Source organism: Rhinopithecus roxellana, chromosome 13, assembly GCF_007565055.1.
Source record: "Rhinopithecus roxellana isolate Shanxi Qingling chromosome 13, ASM756505v1, whole genome shotgun sequence".
Classification (NCBI taxonomy): Eukaryota; Metazoa; Chordata; class Mammalia; order Primates; family Cercopithecidae; genus Rhinopithecus; species Rhinopithecus roxellana.
In genome coordinates this window covers 43,999,563-44,018,780 of record NC_044561.1, presented here as the reverse complement: position 1 = coordinate 44,018,780, position 19,218 = coordinate 43,999,563, and the positions used below count along the sequence as shown (strand labels likewise).

Here is a 19,218-nt window from a genome sequence, read left to right as displayed (position 1 = left end):
ACTGGGCTCCTCGGAAGGACCCAGGGTCATCTCCCCATCTTGAGGTCCTTCCCCTCTTGCACCTGCCAAGTCTCCTGTGCCCTGTAGGGTCCCACAGTCACAAGTTCCAGGGATTAGGGTGTGGACATCTTTGGGGGCCACTGTTCTGTCTCCCAAATGGACAGGATGGGATGAGGCATCCTTAGAGATTGGAGTCCAGTTAGAGGCTGCTGTGGCGGCCCTGGCAAGAGACAGTAAAGATGCCTTTGTGCTGCACACAATCTTCAGGGCTGTGTGAGTGTGGGGCAGGGGAGCCCACGCCCAGAATTAGAATGAGGTGCCCTGGGCCCTTCTCTCACTCCTCTCTCCTTTATGCCTTGGGGACACTCCCAGAAGAAGAAATGCAAGGCACAGCAAACTATGTTAAATAGACTGCAGGGCTCTGATGACATCTAGTTGTTGGAAACCAATGCTGAGGTTCCTCTTTGAGGGGTAGGTTGAGGCCAGTGAAGGGGCAGGAAGGGAAGGGAGTAAAGGGAGTTTGGGGTCCTCCTCTCCATTTTGAAAGCACATAGTATGCCAAATGGAAAGCTAAGCAGTTTTCTATGAAAATACATGAATAAATGAGCAGGTACGCATATACATACACACACATGCACATTCACGCACACATGCACACACACGCACACACAGGCATACATGCTTACACGCACACTTCCACACACGCTCAAATACACACGCACACTCATGCACTCACACATGCACACACATGCCCATACACGCACACACGCACATACACACACACCCACTCACACATGCACACTCACACTCACATGCACATACATGCTCACACATGCGCATATATGCACTCACGCACACATGCACTCACACACATGCACATACCCCCATACACACACATGCACATCCACACACGCCCACTCACACATGCACACTCACACATGCACACACATGCACACTCACATGCACACACATGCACACTCATACACGCACATGCACACACTCACATGCACACATGCACACACTTGCATGTCACATGGGCACATGTTCACATATGCGCACACACATGCTCACATGCAGTCACACACATGCACACACATGCTCATACATGCACACATGCTCATACATGCACACACATGCACACGTGTTCACATACACAGTCACATGCACACATGGACACGCACATGCACATTAAGGCTTTGGTGGAAAGAGTAGCCCTCTAATAACTTGTTTTTTAATAGCTGGAGTTCCACATGAAAGAGAAGAGAGAGGACCTCCAGATTAGCTGGTCCTTCATCAGTGTGCCGGAAATGGCTGTTAATATCCAGCCCAAAGCACTGGGGGAGGTCAGTCCGTAAGTTTTTGTGATTCTTCCATTGGCGTGAGAACACATGTGTGTTAGGACAGTCTGTGGCGGGGAACTGAGTGCATGGCTGGTGTTGGTGGCCTCCTTCCCTATCCCCAGCCACCCCTTCTGGGGCTGGCTTGGGCCTGTCTGGATGTGGATGGTCCCTTTGGCTTGGCAGGGCCTGCGGGGGATGGCTTTGATGGATTGAATGCAGAGCTCCCACCTGAGCTGCACCTGGAGTCACCTGGCCACTTAAAAAAACCCTGAAGCCTTCCCTGCCCCACCCCAGATGCAGGTTTGCTTGGCTGGATGATTTTAGTATATGCAGCCAAGGATAATGACACTGTAGGTACCCGCTGCATGCTCTGCCATATCTGGTGATCAGACACTCTTTCCCGTGGTGAGGGCGCTGCACTTGTAACTTGAGCTGAGTCCGAAGGCTGTTTCCAAGGGCAGGGCCTCTTCTTTCCACAGTTTTTGCAAGGACAGAGCTAAAATCTGAAGGTAATTTCCTTCCTTCCTGCTTTGCATGGTTTTAGTCACCCAAAGACATGAGGTTGAGAGCAGGGAGTGGCCTTGCAAAGTCGATTTGTCAACTTTCTCCTCTTTCACTAGGACCCGGTGGCTGAGACAAGTGCGATGTCTGACACTCTCGAGGACATCTTGAAGCATTTGGTTGGTTCTGCCTCTCCATCAGTGGTTCTGATCATTAAGCCCATGAATGTAAAGGAAACTCAGGTAAACCCATCTGGGTGCTGTGGCTGCCTCTGAACCCCATCAGGCACCATGGCCCGCCTCTCTTGGAGAATCTGTGTGCATTTCCAGCATTCCTCCACCTCCCATGGTAGAGCCAAGATGGTTCGGGTGCTTGCTGGAGATAATGATGGTGGGTGTGGGATAAAGCCTCGGGTTCGGAGCAGGGGGCTGCAAAGCTTCATAAAGTGGAAGGAGAATCGCTTGCACCCAGAAGGTGGAGGTTGCAGTGAGCTGAGATCGCACCACTGCACTCCAGCCTGGACAACGGAGCAAGACTTCACCTCAAAAAAACAAACAAAACAAAACAAAACAAAACAAAAACCTGACATTTCCCTGTCCATTCAGAGCCCTAGACCTCATCCTTCCAGGACCAAGGTACCTGGGAAAGTAGCCAGTGTTGAGAACATTGCCCCAGAAGCAAGCAGAGCCAGGTGGGTGGGATAGACAGAGATAGTTTAGCCTGGGCCGGTCTGCTGCCCTGGTCCTGCCTGCAACAGCTCCTGCCTCTTGGAGGTCTATGTCCTTTGGGGGTGCACAATAAAGGAGGCTAGTCTCGTCTGTGTGACCCCCTTTTCCGTATCACCTGCCTCCCTCCTCATGCTGGAGCCCTCCTGTACCATCTGATTAGGGTGCTACTCACTTTTCTGGTTAAATTCTTATCCAGAGCATTTGCCGTGGTCAACTTCATGGACCTAAATAACACATCAATAATCCTTTGTGTAGGGTGCGTTCTCTTGGTCATATGCTGATCTTTTTATCATGACTATGTAAAACAGGCACTTATAGTCCCTGAAGTTTAAAAAATATATTTTGGGGCAGTGGTTTTATATAGCATGATAAAATATGTCTTTATTATAATGTCCATCTTTATTATCTAGCTCTTGGTGAAGTCAGTTTGAAAATATAAATTCTTATATGATGTCGGTCGTTGGTCTGCAGACGTCACCAGCTGTCAGTAGAGTCTGAAGACTTTGTTTCACTGAACAGATATCAGCTGATGGCAGTGTTTGGTGCTAAGCCCTGGCAGTGGGGGTCCCAAGAGTATAAGGAAGCACCATCACCCTCCCGAAGCCTGCAATATGCAGAAGGGGCACTGGGCCAGCAGGGCAGAACAGGAGGGGTGCGGATGTCTGAGGGGCTTCCCAGGGGCCTGAGGCCTGGGGGCACTCAGCCTCTCCAAATGGAGGGGACCAGCCCGTGCTTCTTGGGAGGTGAGAGGAGAGTCCCAGCGCTGTCCCTTTCAGTAATTCTGTCACAGTAGCTTATTTCACATCAGAGGTGACTGTGCTGAATATGACAATCAGCTTTTAATGTCAAAATGTATGCAACTTCATAAAACAGTCGTATAGTTTTGGAATCCATGAATTTAAAAAATAATAGGACCCAGAAGATCATAACTTCAATCATGCTTTTCCATAAATTTGTATATTTTATTTAATCAAAATAGCATATATATATTTTTTTTGGTCAAGATTTTCCAGAGAAACAGAACCAATGGGAGTGTGTGTGTGTGTGTGTGTGATCAGCTCACACAATTATGAAGGCTGACAAGTTCCGAGATCTGCATTTGGTAAGCTGCAGCCCCAGGAGAGTCTGTGGGGGTAATTCTAGTTCGAGTCTGAAGCCCTGAGACCCAAAAGAGCCCGTGGTGTATGTTCCAGTCCAAAGGCCAGTGGGTTCAAGACCCATGAAGAGTCACTGTTTCAGTCCAAGTCTGAAGGCAAGAAAAGGCCCCTTTCCCGGCTCAAGCAGTGAAGAAGAGGAGTTTCCTTTTACTCAGCCTTTTTGTTCCATTGCACCTCCAACTGACTGGATGAGGCCCACCCACGTGAGGGAGGATAATCTGATCACTGTGTGTGCCACGTTAAATGTTAATCTCATCCAGAAACGCACTCACAGTCTCACCCAGAATCATGTCGGACCAAATATCTGGGCACCCCATGGCCCAGTCAAGTTGACACATGCCGTTAACCATCACCCTCAGCAATTGAAAAAAAAAAGATTTCATCTCTGTCCCAGACAAGTAGATTGCTCTGTCCCCAGTGCTCGCGCCCTTGGATTTCAGGGACTTCAGCAATTCCTTCTGGGGCTGTAGCACCCTCAGCTCACGTTTGGGAAGTGCCCGGATCCGAACAGTGCTTTTCGGGTGGGAAAGAGTACCTGTGTCTCTTGAGACATTAGGGGATGTTGCCCTGAAGAAGTGCTCAGTGGAATCAGCACCCAGGTCTCTGCCTGAAAACTTCTCACAGCATGGGGGCTGGCGCCACCTCCGAGAAGCCCGTCTGGGTCCTTGAATGCTTGCAACGAACAGAGCCTCTTTTAAAAGAACGCTCTTGGCCAGACGCGGTGGCTCATGCCTGTAATCCCAGCACTTTGGGAGGCTGAGGCGTGCGGATCCTGAGGTCAAGATTTCGAGACCAGCCTGGCCAACATGGTGAAACCCTGTCTCTACTAGAAATACAAAAAGAATTAGCTGGGTGTGGTGGCAGGCACCTATAATCCCAGCTACTCAGGAGGCTGGGGCAGGAGAATTGCTTGCACCCAGGAGGCGGAGGTTGCAGTGAACTGAGATCGCACCACTGCACTCCAGCCTGGACAACAGAGCAAGACTCTACCTCAAAAAAAAAAAAAAAAAAAAAAAAAAGAACACTCTTGGCAGTGGGTGACAGGTGGAACCCGGTTTGGGAAATGCTGGTTTGAAGCTGGGCTTTTCCAGATTTGGGGGTGCTTTCTGTTGGAAACGCCCTGGTGCCTGTTGGAAGATGTGAGGTAGTGGAAGCTGGTCCCAGCTGCCCCTGCCTCTGTCCCCTCACCTGTCCCCTCACCTGTCCCCTCTCCTGTGCCCCTCACCTGTCCCTTCACTTGTCCTCTCACCTGTGCAGTGCTAGGGTATGCATAGACATTCCTCATGTGGACGTTGTACTCTGTGTGGAGGTAGGAAATGGGTGAGGGCTGACGGCCCTGGCCATTCCCAGCTGGCTGGTGTCCTGCTCTGTGCTAGCAGGCCGTGAGTGCCTGCAGCCGGCAGGAGAGGTCCTCACACTCTTAAGCACCTGCCCGGGTCAGATAGTTTAGACCCATGGCAAAGCGAGCTCCATCTTCCCTTGTGGTAAGTTTTGGGAACCCTGTCTGTGGATGAATGCATTGCTACTTGTGCTTGCTGTATTTTAGATAGAAAATGCTCCCAGGCAGGAGGATGGCGATGGCTCATTGGCTCCCCAGAGCAGACCCCAGAGCTTGGGTTCTCCGTGCAGATTTTCCTGTAGACACCCCACTGCCACCACCCCCCATAACAGGAGTCCAATGGCTACTTCCTTGGTCCTCGGTCTCCCCACGAAGACCAAAAATAAAATGCTTTTTATTTTTTCAGAACTTACAGTGTGCCCCCTCTACTGCTCAGGAATCCTGTCCTCCGAAACCTCCAAGGGCTCACGAGCTGAAGCTGCTGGTGAGGAACATCAGCGCCTTGCTGCTCAGCGAGCCCGGTGCCTCAGGTGGGTGACAGTGGGAGCCTGGCCTGCCTGGAGGGGCTGTTCCTGCCCCTGAGCAGAGTCAGGGGCTTTGTGGGGGGGGGGGGGGGGCTTGGATTCTCTGGTGGCATCTTCCTGTGGGGGTGCAGCGGGAGCACTGCCATGGTTGCAGAAAGCACCTGAAAATGTAATGGGAACAAGAGATGGTAAAAAATCCAATCCTGTTTCTGCACGTGTGAAGGCCGAGGGGAGAAAGGAATGTAATGGATTTGGCCTTTTTCATTTGTCTGGAATTGTCCTGTCTTTTTTATCTTTTCTTTCCTTTTTTTATTTTTAAACTGTTGAACCTGTATGTGTGTGTTAAGCATCCCTGACCAAGGTGCAGCTTCTGCTTTCTTAGAAAGTGGGTGAAGGGGGATGTAGGGAGTTGATGGGCATCAGATGACTTCGGCCACACTCGGGACTCCCGTGCTCAGAGACCATGGCTGCTGTTGGAGCCAAGACAAGCAACACAGAACGGATAACCCCTTCTGGGTGGTTCTGAATCATTGTTGAGGCCCCAGACACAGAGTCACTCGAGACAGGGCACCTCTTTACTCCGCGACTCCGTTTTGCCAAGAACAGGAGTGAATTGTATTGCCTGAGTGTGTTAAAGGTGACTTATCTTTATTTGCGAGGGACTTCCTCCAGTTCCAAAAGCACAAACGGGCCACATCTAGCAGCCGAGACTGTGCAGAGCTAGCTGTCGAGGATTTTTTTTGGTAAAAGTGCCTGCATGTTGCCCTTTCTTTTAGCCTGTAGTGCTTAGTGGCTAAAAGTGGGCTCGCTGGACTCGGTCGGTCAGGGTTGGGGTCCCAGCTCCCACATGCACCTGCCCTGAGGCCAGGCCCTGTGCCTCCCTCTGCTGGATGTCCCCATGTCTGGGTCTGAGTCTTCTCTTGAAGAGTGACTGTGAAAGCTCAGTAGCAAACGTCTGGAGGCTGCTTCACCCTGCTGCGGCATGGCCCAGCGTCCACACATTCTAGCAATTACTGATTCCACGGTGTGTTAGGGACTTGGTGCTGCAGGGAGAAGCATTGTCTCAAAACAGAAACAGCTGTTCACTAGGGCCATGTCCTACTACCTGGATCCAATACCCCGGCTAGTGTCAGGTGCCGCACCTGTCTGGTGTAAGTTGGGAAATGGGAACTCTGTGAGGTGTATTTCCAAATGTAGGAGTCAACATGAACTGATGTTCAGGCTTTGGCAAACCGTTAGTCTTGTCTAAAAGTGGGGACCATGCCTCTGTATATAATGGTGCTGCCTCTCATGGAGGGTTCCCCTGGGAGCCCATGCCTGTGGTCAGCACTGAGGAGGGGGCGAGGCACTTGGGGTCAGCCCAGGGCTGTTGATATCAAATGTGGGAAAAAATTCTTTAACTCCAATAAAGGTTGGTGCTATGAGCATTTGAAAATGGAAAATGAAAGAATTCCCAGTCTCTGAAGTGGGTAAGCCTCGACCGTAGCCATTTAATTTAGCCTTTTTTTCTACACATACAATGTCTTCATGCAATTTAAAAAATAAAAATAATGCCAGGCGCGGTGGCTCACACCTGTAATCCCAGCACTTTGGGAGGCCGAGGCGGGTGGATCACGAGGTCAGGAGTTTGAGACCAGCCTGGCCAACATAGTGAAACCCCGTCTCTACTAAAAATACAAAAATTAGCTGAGCGTGGAGGTATGTGCCTATAATCCCAGATACTCAGGAGGCTGAGGCAGGAGAATCCCTTGAACCTGGGAGGTGGAGCTTGCAGTGAGCTGAGATTGTGCCACTGCACTCCAGCCTGGGTGACAGAGTGAGACTCCATCTCAAAAAATAAATAAATAAAAAGTAAATAAAAATAAACGCCAACACGATGCCCTTCTATTTAATTACAGGCCACATTAACGCAGTGTGCATCGTGCAGCTGAACGATCCCATACAGAAGTTCTCCAGCACCCTGACGAAAAACACTACAGACCTCACGTGGGAAGAGGAATTCACCTTGTGAGTCCGGCCGGGTTATCGTGGGCCTGCGTGTCCACGGTCGTGTCTGTTCAGGAGCGCTAAATCCTGAGATCATTCTGCAGCACCGTTTAGGCTAAAACACTAAACCAAAACAGTTAACAACAAATGACGTCTTAAGCTTCTTAAAGGTAGCTTTAGGTCAAACATGGGTTTCATTTTAAAGGCAGCTCTTAGAGTCAGTTTTCTCCTCATGCCCTGATATGATGAAAGGAAACCGCTGTTGGGTCTCTTAGAGACACACACATCATCCAGCATGGAAAGGGAGGGAGCCTCTGACTGAATCCAAAACCTAACAAAGAAAATAGAAAAAGGGGCTGGGCGCAGAGGCTCATGCCTGTAATCCCAGCTGTTTGGGAGGCACAGATGGGAGGATTGCTTGAGCCCAGGAGTTTAAGACCAGCCTAAACAACATAGCAAGACCTCTTCTCTACTAAAAGGCATGGTGGCCCTTGCCTTGCCTGTAGTACTCCTAGCTCTTTGGGAGGCTGATGTAGGAGGATCGCTTGAGCCTGGAAGATCGAGGCTGCAGTGAGCTGTTGTTGTGCCACTGCATTCCAGCCTGGGTGACAGAGAGATACCCTGTCTCAAAAAAAAAAAAAAAAAAAAAAAAAAAAAGACCAGGCATAGTAGGTAGCTCACACATGTAATCCCAGTACTTTGGGAGGCTGAGGTGGGTGGATCACTTGAGGTCAGGAGTTTGAGATCAACCTGGCCAACGTGGTAAATGAAACCCTGTCTCTACTAAAAATACAAAAATTAGGCATGGTGGCAGGTGCCTATAATGACAGCTACTCGGGAGGCCGAGGCAGGAAAATGGCTTGAGCCTGGGATTCAGAGGTTGCAGGGAGCTGAGATTGTACCACTGCACTCCAGCCTGGGCAACAAAGTGAGACTCCATCTCCAAAAAATAGAGATAGAGAAAAATGTAGGCCATGCATAAATAATGGTGTAAGAATCATAAATAAAATATTATCAAACAGAATCTAACAGCACATGAAAAATAAAGCCAGCTGTGTTCATACCAGGAATGTAAGGATATAAGTGTGCATTCACATAAGGAGATCTATTAATGGTGTTCATCGTATCACTAGATCAAAGGAGAAAATAAACATATTTTCTCTACATATGTCCAAAAGACATTCAGTGACATTTAATACCCATTCTTAATTTTTAAAAACTCAATTCGAGCAAAATTTATGGAGACTTCTTTAATAAGATTTTGTTTTGTTTTGTTTTTTGTTTTTTGTTTTTTTTGAGACGGAGTCTCGCTCAGTCGCCCAGGTTGGAGTGCAGTGGCCGGATCTCAGCTCACTGCAAGCTCCGTCTCCCGGGTTTACGCCATTCTCCTGCCTCAGCCTCCGGAGTAGTTGGGACTACAGGCGCCCGCCACCTCGCCCGGCTAATTTTTTATATTTTTTAGTAGAGACGGGGTTTCACCATGTTAGCCAGGATGGTCTCGACCTCCTGACCTCGTGATCCCCCCGTCTCGGCCTCCCAAAGTGCTGGGATTACAGGTTTGAGCCACCGTGCCTGGCCGTTCTTTAATAAGATTTTTAAAATCACTGTAAATGGTAAATACCAGAAGCAGACTCACTAAAATCAAGAGAAGGATGCCTATTGTTTTGTTCTAGAAGTATTGGTTAATGCAATTAGATAAGGAAAAAAACCATACACAAATACCAGAAAGGAAGAGGCAAGACCGGTCGTTGTTCGGAGATGATATGACTGCATATCAGGACTATGCAAGAAAATCAACCCAAAGTATTAGAAAGAATAATGGATATAATGTAGAAATGAATATTTAAAAAACTAATAGACATAATCATTTAATGAATTAGCTGAGTACCAAGGTATTAAAATCAATCACAATCTAATCCTTAAAAAATGAACAATTAGAAAAAGTAATGGAAGAAAATTTCCTGTGTGTGTGTATGTGTGTATATATATAAAGAGCTTTTGTAAATCATGAATGGAAAAGATGACAGCTGCCTTAGAAAACTGACCAAAATTCCTGAAATGGAAATACAGAAGCCAGAGCTACCGACGGCCATAAACTTCTGAAAAGATGTTCAGAAATAAGCATAAAGTCATGCACACTTCAGCAAAAGAGAGAGGTCATTTTTGCACCTCACAGCTTGATGGAGAATAAGAGAGTGATAATGGCATTGGAAGTGTCACTGGGAGTAAGCATTCTGGATGCCATCAGTCGGCCTAAATAAAAAAACACCTCTCAAGTGCACATGCCATTTGACAGGCAATTAGAGTTTTCCTGAGGAAATAATCACACAGTGTGCAAAGATATATGCCTAAGAATCTGCCTCTCAGCTTGTATATGGCTATGAAATACTGGGGACCACCAACACATTAAGAAGCGTTGGTTATTGAAGAGTTGGCCAAATAAAATCTCCTAAGGCCAAAGAGCAGAATACTAGAGGCCCATCAAACATGATGTTGCTGTGTAGTTACACAGAAAGACATCCACAAAAATTTCAGTTAAAAGAATAGGTTACAGGCTGGGCGCAGTGGCTCACTCCTGTAATCCCAGCACTTTGGGAGGCCGAGGCGGGAGGATGGCTTGAGCTCAGGAGTTTGAGATCAGCCTGGGCAACATAGCAAGACTTCATCTCTACTTTTTTTTTTTTTTTAATGCCTTTTTAAAGAAAATAAATGGGTTACAAAGGAGGGAGGTATATTGTGTTCCGTGTTTTGTCTTTAGGTCATTATATAGCTGTGCTTTCAGTATGGCAGCGACTGGCCACGTGTGTCTCTTTGAATTTAAGTTAACGGAAATTTTTTAAAATGACGTTCAGTTCCTCGGCTTGCACTGGACACCTCTCCAGTGCTCTGTGCCTACTGCATTTGACAGCTGGTCTGTCACTGTCATCACAGAACATCCTGTTGACTGCTCTGGAAGGCTAGTCCCTGAATATTAATGGTAGCTGTTTCCGAACGGGGAGGTTGCAGATACTCTTTCCTATTTTTGGTTATATGTCTTGGTAGTTTGTTAAATATTGACATCTTTGTGTTCCTTTCTATAATCAGAAAATATGCTATATTTCATAAAAAGAATAAAGCATTGCATTTTTGAGGACTTATAACTTTTTTCTCTTCCAAAGCGAGTTGAATGCCAAGTCGAAGGAGTTACACCTGCAGATTTCAGAGGCTGGGCGACCCTCAGAAGGTGGGTTGAGCAGGAGGACAGAGGCCCTGCCCTCTGGAAAGGTCCTCCGCTGCGTGACCTGGGCCTCAGGAAAGGGCGGTGGGAGATCCAGCAGAGGAAGGTGACCCCTCCTCTAAATGACTTCGGTTTTCCCGTGGGACGTTTTGGTCGAAAGGCAATTTGAGTTATTAACAAGGTCATACATTTTGGGGAAATGTTCAACTGGATTTTTTGTTTGTTCGTTTAAAAAAAAAAATCCAAAATATTTTATGCAACAATTCTTGGCAGAGAGAAGTAGTTCTGAACCCTCCTTGCCCCAAGAGACCTCCTTTTTTGGAAAACAAAAACAAAAACAAAGCCTTTTAACTGTAGTAAGATAAACAACGTTAAATGTATCATCTTAACCATTTCTAAGTACATAGTTCAGGGGCAGTCAGTACACTCACGTTGTTGTGCAACCATCACCCCCATCTATCTCCAGAGCTTTTTCATCCCCATTCTACTGCCTGTATCAATTTCATTGGGTTTTTTCTTATAAAATAAACTACAGAGGTTTAAATGGAACTTAACGATTTATACACAAGGCAGCAACAATTAGAGGTAAAGTCACTAAAACACTAAAATGAACGTGGGCCTGTATGTGTGCGTGTGTCCAAATCAACAGTTACAATATTTGTTAGGTTTTTAAAGATATAAATATTTTCTTAGATTGTAAAACTCTCCCCATAAACATACCAAAATTGGGAAGCCCTTGCCCAGCTTATCCAGCAATAAAATCAAGCCATTTGGTTACCTCCTAAAGTGAGAAGCTCGTTATTTCTCCCAGTTAACTAGTTTTATATCCTAGTTGTTATAGCAAGAATCCTGAGGTGACTTCCTTGATTTTGGAGTCCCAAGAAAACTGGGATGTCCATGAGACAATTCTGAGAGAGGCATTCCGCAGGTCGGGGACCCGCACAGCGTGGGGGCACTGGTCACCTGGAGAGAGGTCAACTTCTGACCCCGTTCCTGGGTCCCCACTCCTGCTGGCCTTATTCAAATTTCATTCCAGCCCAGCCTGATGGAATCTATGAAATGTCGAACTTTACAAAACAATACAAAGAACAGCCACATAACCTTTACTCAGACTCATGTGTCCTTAACATTTGCCCAGTTTCCTTTACTATTTGTGCTCACTCTTGGTCTCTCCCCGCCATACTCATTTCCTTTTTACACACACACACACACACACACACACACGAGGATAAATTATATGCATCTCGGCCCTTTGTCCTCAATTCTTTAGTGTGTATTTTCCTAGGAATGGAGATATTCTCTTCTGTGTCCACAGTACAGTTATCAGCTTCCTGAATTTACATTGGTGCAATTCCTTAACTTATGCCCATTTTCCAGTTTTTGTCACTGGACGACCCCATGATGCCCTTCAGAGCAGTGACCTTTCCACTCCGGCACAAGGCCGGACATTGCCTGACTGTCCTATTGCTTTAGCATCCTCTGTCCTGCAGCGTTTCGACAGCTTTTGTCTTTTATGACACTGACATTTTTAAAACGTGCTGAAACGTGAGCACTTTCGAGTGTGCCAGAGGCACGTGAGGAGCATGTTCCGGCTGCTGGGCTTGTGGGCCTTTCTGTTCTCACGGAACCCCGTGGAAACATCAGCGGCACCCCTTGCCTGTCTCCTGTCTTTTCAGGTCTGCTGGCGACGGCGATAGTTCCTTTGGATTTGTTTAAGAAGCAGCCTTCTGGGCCACAGAGCTTCACGCTGACCAGCAGGTCTGCCTGCGGCAGCTCGGTGCTGGGCTCGGTCACGGCAGAGGTAGGACGAGGCTCCCATGGCGGCTGGTTCTGGCTTGGGGCACTTACCTAAGGAGCGTCTTCACTTATGTCTGCAGAGTCTCACTCCTGCTTCTGTGTGAAATAAGACCTCCTCTAAGAGGAGATGCTGTTTCATCATACGCAGGACTACACTCAAATAGAGCACGTTCTGTCCACTGTACAGTTGAGTTGTCTGCTGGAGGAGATGACTTTTCAGGATGCTGTTTCACAGGCCTACCCCAAAGAGGCCTTTGAAAATTTTGCTTGGTTCTCCAGCTTCTATTCGGTTGCCATCATTATGTGTTGAGCCGGCTGTGTGTAAGGTGGGGTCTGTGTCCATTCTGGGAATATCCAGGTTAACTGGAAATACTAAGTGACCTTAAGGGAAGGAATTATGGTTATTTCACAAGAAGGCAGCGTTAGGTGGCTGATCAGCCTGTGCAGTTTCCACAAAACCAGAAGCAAGTAACACGTCTTCTCTGCAGTTCTCTTACATAGAACCTGGGGAATTGAAATCCTGGCCCATCCCTCCCCCTGTTCCTGCTGCAAAAATCGAAAAGGACCGCATGGTGATGCCTTGTGGGACTGTGGTCACTACTGTCACTGCCGTGAAGACTAAGCCTCGCGTCGACCTGGGGAGGGCGTCCCCACTGAGCTCCGGTGAGACAACAGGAACGCAGTCGAGGAACTCTGTGCATGCGCCTGCCTGTAGCCACCTTGCCCCCACAGCGTGCGGAGTCCTGGAGCCTGCAGCACTCCGTGTTAGGGGAATCTCACAGCACAGGAAGGATGCTGATTGGCCACACTTGTGCTTAGTTTTTTGTTGTTGTTGGACGACAGTTATCTTTTCTTTTTCTTCTGCCAAACACGTATGCAATGAGCTGAAACGAGGTTCGATTCCCATGGTGTATTCTGAAGCTAAAATCTAGATAGTATAAATAGTTACACTTAGGTGTAACTCCAACTAAGTTAAATTAAGAACTCTATTATAGGGCCCGGCGCGGTGGCTCATGCCTGTAATCCCAGCGCTTTGGGAGGCCGAGGTGCATAGATCACCTGAGGTCAGGAGTTTGAGACCAGCCTGACAAACATGGTGAAACCCCATCTCTACTAAAAATACAAAATTAGCTGGGTGTGTTGGCGCATGCATGTAGTCACAGCTACTCTGGAGGCTGAGGCAGGAGAATTGCTTGAACCCAGGAGGTGGAGGTTGCAATGAGCTGAGATCACGCCATTGCACTCCAGCCTGGACAACGAGAGCGAAACTCCCTCTCAAAAACAAAACAAAACACAACAAAACACGAACTCTATTACCTGTATGTGGGGACAGCACACACTTTCTTCTTGAAAAATTCAAAGTGAGTTGGCCTTGTAGACTTTCTTCTGTTAAAAATTGTTTGCTAGAAGGCTTGATAGGCTGTCATTTGAGATCCAGCTGAATTCTGTACCTGTCTCCACAGCCACTGCCTTGGAGACAGAAGTTTCTGTATAAGTGGATGCTTTATTTCTCACAATTCACAGTGCATCTCTACTTGTGCAAAAGCATCATCCTCCCAGAATACATGAGTTGGCACAGTTCAGGGATGCCAAATAGAATGGGAAATTCTAGCTTAGTTAAAATGTTTCTGAAATTTTATTTCAACCTGGACTCCAGACACCACTCTTGCCTCTCCTCCGTTCAAAGCGGCTTTCATGAAACTTTGCCTTTACCAACTGCACACACCAGAGTTGCAGTGAGGGCTGTCCTTTCACTTTTCAGTAACTGTTGATCCAGTCAACTATGGGGCCACCTTTGTAATCAGAATCTTCCTCTGGCAGAGGCTCCGGTGAAGACTCCCATCAAGGTGAAGGTGATTGAGAAGGACATCTCTGTCCAGGCCATCTCCTGCCGCAGCGCTCCTGTCAGCAAAACGCTGTCTTCTTCAGACACAGGTAACTGAGACGTGCCCACACCGCTCTCCCTCTTAGCACCTTTGGGCCTTTTGGGCTGTTCTGATGTGAAGTATTTTCCTTTCAGAGTTTGGAAAAAGTTGTTTTGGGCCAGGTGCGGTGGCTTACACCTGTAATCTCAGCACTTTGGGAGGCTGAGGCGGGTGGATCACTTGAGGTCAGGAATTCGAGACGAGCCTGGCCAACATGGTGAAACCCTATCTCTACTAAAAATACAAAAATTAGCTGGGCGTAGTGGCGCATGCCTGTAATCCCAGCTACTTGAGAGGCTTAGGCAGGAGACTTGCTTGAACCCGGGAGGTGGAGGTTGGAGTGAGCCAAGATTGCACCACTGCACTCCAGCCAGGGTGACAGAGTGAGACCCTATCTCTTAAAAGAAAAAAAAGTTTTGATTTGGCCTGGTTTTGTGGTTGAGTGATGAGTGAAGGAGAGGGAGAAAAGGGAACTCCAAATTGATCAAAGACCAGAAGCGGCATTCATATTCCTTTTACATTTTAGGGAATGCTTTAACAAAATAAAAAACCAGCTGAGACTTTACGTTTTAAAATTTCTGATCATTTTTTTCTTGCACAACACGCTAGCTACGTTACTATCAAACAAGTAGGACTCAGGACATCATCATCACAGTCACTTTAATTTTGGTTCCCACTTTCTGCTTAGACCTGCTGAGTAGAAGTAGTTTTTTCCCTTCTACTAGGAAATGGTCACTACTAATAGGGAAATGCAAATCTCCTATTATTTTATGGTCACTTTCAGGTAATAGACATTTTTGAAGAGATGTCTTACTGACTTGTTAAATCACTGCACAATCTAAATTTGGGGATTAACTTTCTGCCTTCGCCCCCTCGTGACCTACTCTCAGGGGCAATGGGTGCTTCCTTCTTGCTTAGCTCTCCCGCATTCACCGAGTCCTGTGTCTGACCTTGCCAAGGCCAACAACTGGACAAGGTGGGGTGGTCAGGGGAGTGGGAATTTCTCACTGGAGGAGCACTGTCTTGACGTGGTTTTGGATTCTCAGCCTGGCGAAAGTTTACAACTGCCTCCTCCTCTCGTGGGAGGTTCTATGGTTTTTTGGATACTACCGTGCTGGGTCCCCCACCTGCAATTCTGGGATGCAGGCCCTGCCTCTCCTTTTGTTACCAAAAAAGGGTATTGATCTAGACCCCAAGAGAGGGTTCTTGGATCTGGTGCAAGAAAGAATTCGGGGCGAGTCCACAGAGTAAAGTGAAAGCAAATTATTAAGAAAGTAAAGGAATAAAAGAACGGCTGCTCTGTGGGCAGAGAACCCGTAGGGCTGCTGGTTGACTCTTTTTCTGTTTATTTCTTGATCATATGCTAAACAAGGGGTGGATTATTCACGAGTTTCCTACCAAAGGGGTGGGGATTTCTCAGAACTGAGCGTTCCTCCCCTTTTCAGACCATATAGGGTAACTTCTTGCCATTGCCATGGCATTTGCAAATTGTCATGGTGCTGGTGGGAGTGTCTTTTAGCATGCTAATGCATCATCATTATCATCAGCCAGAGGTCACTTTCGCTGCTATCTTGGTTTTGGCAGGTTTTGGCCGGCTTCTTTACCGCATCCTGTTTTATCAGCAGGGTCCTTGTGACCTGTGCCTTGTGCCAACCTCATAGCTCACCCTGTGAGTAAGGACACTTCACCTCCTGGGAGTCCAGCCCAGGAGGTCCCAGCCTCATTTTGCCCAGCCCTTATTTGAGATGGAGCCGCTCTGGCACTAATGCCTCTGACACTTTTGCCGCTGCCCCTGATGCCCCTTCCTCAGTTTCTTCCCCTGGCAGTGCCCCCACTGCCCATACTGTGGGGTCCTGTCACCTGGGCAGGATCCCTCTTAAAAGACCCAGACTGATGTTCCCACTGTGGGTTCTGGTGCATGGGCCATGGAGCCAGCCCCCAGGCTCACCCACCACGGTGCAGCCAGGCGCTGTAGCAGGTGTCCAGGCTGCATCTAGCACCTGGACTGGGCTCTCGGGGGACTGAATAGAAGCACTGGGCCTGGTGTGAGGAGGACGCGCTCCCAACGCCTCTCCCTTGGTGGCTTTGGGAATTACAGCACAGCTTTCTCCTAAGGAGTCTTCCCCAACTCCTTTCTCCAACACTTCTCTCTTCTCAGTGTGGCTCAGTGGCTAAACAAAAATCTGTTCCTCTACTCACAACACTCCTGACACCAAATGTGTAGATTTTCTATGGCAAGCAATTTTCTGTTTCTCTGCAGACACCAACTGGGTGTCCTACAATTTAATTCAATTCTGGCACTACCTGGAGTTAGCTCAGATCCCACAGGTAAGAGGCCCAGCCCCACAAAACCACCCTCCTACTTTAGATGCCAGGCACAAATAGTGGGTCCTCAGGTTACCACACTTTTGTCCCACTTGGCTACAAATTGGGGTTTTCATGACACCCTCTTTGGGTTCCATAATTTGCTATGATGGCTCACAGAACTCAGGGAAACACTTTACTTGGGTTTACCAGTTTGTTATCACACAAATGCACAGCCAGATGAAGAGGGGCGCAGGGCACAGTCTGGAAGGGTCCTGAGCGTAGGAGCTTTGATCTCCATGGAGTCGCCCCTCCCCCAGTACTTGCATGCATTGGTTCACAACCTGGACCCTCCCTGAGCCCTGTCATTTAGGGCTTTATGGTGCTTCTATAAGTAGATACGTAGGCATGATTGATTCACTTATTGGCCACTGGTAATTTGAACTCAATCTCTAGCCCCTTTCCCTTCCCCACAGGCAAGAGGAGGGCAGAAAGTTCCAACCTTCTAACCACAGGGTTGGTGCCTCTGACATCCAATGTCCATCCTCATTAGCATTCACTCAGGTGGGCTGCAGGGGCTTATGAGGAATAAGAAAGATGCCTCAGCTCAGTGGCTCTGGAATTCAAAGGGTTTTTTGTTGTTGTTACTGTTCTTTGTGCCAGGAACCAGGGAGGAAGACCAAGTATCTGTTATTCCCCAGGGTCATTGTTGTCACCGGTTCTTGGCCACTGTGGTCTTATGTTGAGTCCCTTTGGAAATGCAGCATCTGTAAGCCTCAGGCCATGGCCAAAACTGAGACAGAAGTTCCTTTTACTATCCTGCTATTTTAATAGCTTTGTCATTTTGACTTGACCTGAGCGGGATAGTGTAAGTTACAAGCATCAGTTCTGAGTCAGAGAGACTCATGTCAGCTCTGGGGCCTCCCGGCTGCTGGACATCCTCCTCAATGGTCAAATGGGATAAAAGGAAGGACCTGCTCATGGGGTGTGGAATAGGAGTAAATGAGAGAATGTGCACAGAGCTCTCTGAACAGCACCTGGTTCGCCGTAAGCATTCTATTGATGTTGGCTGGTGTGTGGTTATTCACCTAGGGAAGGAAGTGCTTTCATTAACGGGCCCTTCATAGCTCTAGTTACTATTCTGTGTGTTTAGCCACTCTTGGGAGGGAAAAGGAGTCACTACCTTGCCTTTCAAAGTTCAAAATCTTCCAGAGGGTTAGATATTTTTTTTGTTGCTTGCTTGCTTTTGCCGTTTTCCATTAACTCTATTCAGGTATAACTTAAATAAATAAAATAGGTGAATGTTAAGCAGACACTTCAATGAGTATCTTGTAACCACCCAGGGAATCAAGTTGTAGACCAAGGGTCAGCAAACAGCAAACTATGACCCACAGGAAAAATCTGGCCCGTCACTTGTTTTTGTAAATAAAGTTTTACTGAAACCCAGCCATGCTCATTTATTTACCTGTGGTCTCTAGCTGGTTTCACTCTACAAAAGCTGCATTGAGAAGTTGTTGCAGAGACCACCTACATAGCCTAAACAGTGTACTCTGTGGCCCTTTTTAGAAAATATCTGTTAACCATTGCTTATCGACCATTTCCATTATCCCTGGAAGTTCCCATGGAAGTCTTTAATTTTTGCTGATGAACTTAACAGTGCCTTCCCTCTGGCAGAATTGTTGGTGTTGAATGGTTCGGATCCAGTGGCTGAAGTTGCCATTCGACAACTCAGTGAATCTTCAAAGCTGAAACTCAAGTCGCCTCGCAAGAAAAGCACTATTATCATATCAGGGATCTCCAAGGTACCATCGTGGTGGCTGGGGAGGTGTTTGCATCTGTCAGTGACCGGCTGCTCCTCTGCCCTTTGAAGAAGTTAGCCCCAGCGCTTGGTTAACGTCCAGAGAGTTCCATTTACAAATGTCAAATTATGTTCCTCACCCCACAAAGAAGTCATGCGTGGTATTGTGTTTACGCAGTTTATCCCATTCACCAAGGACACGGGAGAGTTTCTCATCAGTGACGCTTTACACATTGAGAAGTTGGCAAATCATTTCAAGAAAAATTATTGAAAGAGAGGAACATGACGTAAGACTCCCCTTTGGTACAGAACCTCTACTCTCGTCACCACCCAGTCACGGGGAACTTACACTTTCCACGTGACACATTTCCAAAGCCTTTTACTTTTTTGCAGTGAATGTTTATTCCTTTTGTAATCAGAGAGAAATGAAGATTGTAGTGTCCCCCATGGACATTGCACTCCCTTTCTTCCCCTTCTCCTGCTCTGGGACGTCTGCTCCGAGCAGGTGGTGGCAGGTGTGTGGTTCAGGCTGTGGAGAGGCCAACCCGTCAGGTGAAGGGCCATGTTACAGATCCTTACTCTATTACATTTTTTAATTTGAT

The 19,218-nt window shown here is 47.4% G+C and overlaps 1 protein-coding gene across 3 annotated transcripts in view; it reads left to right on the top strand.

Annotated features, from left to right (window-relative positions):
- The window catches only part of C2CD2 (C2 calcium dependent domain containing 2), a 72,104-nt gene that overhangs the window by 36,839 nt on the left and 16,047 nt on the right, over positions 1-19,218 (top strand). The window contains exons 4-12 of one of the 3 annotated variants that reach the window (XM_030915543.1): positions 1,239-1,343; positions 1,961-2,083; positions 5,502-5,595; positions 7,488-7,596; positions 10,734-10,798; positions 12,469-12,593; positions 13,078-13,252; positions 14,411-14,524; positions 18,493-18,620. In XM_030915543.1, the coding sequence (XP_030771403.1) occupies positions 1,239-1,343; positions 1,961-2,083; positions 5,502-5,595; positions 7,488-7,596; positions 10,734-10,798; positions 12,469-12,593; positions 13,078-13,252; positions 14,411-14,524; positions 18,493-18,620 (1,038 nt within the window). Of the gene's footprint in view, positions 1-1,238; positions 1,344-1,960; positions 2,084-5,471; positions 5,596-7,487; positions 7,597-10,733; positions 10,799-12,468; positions 12,594-13,077; positions 13,253-14,410; positions 14,525-18,492; positions 18,621-19,218 lie in introns of all 3 variants that reach the window. The other 2 variants (XM_010383197.2, XM_030915544.1) reach the window with 2 other exon arrangements.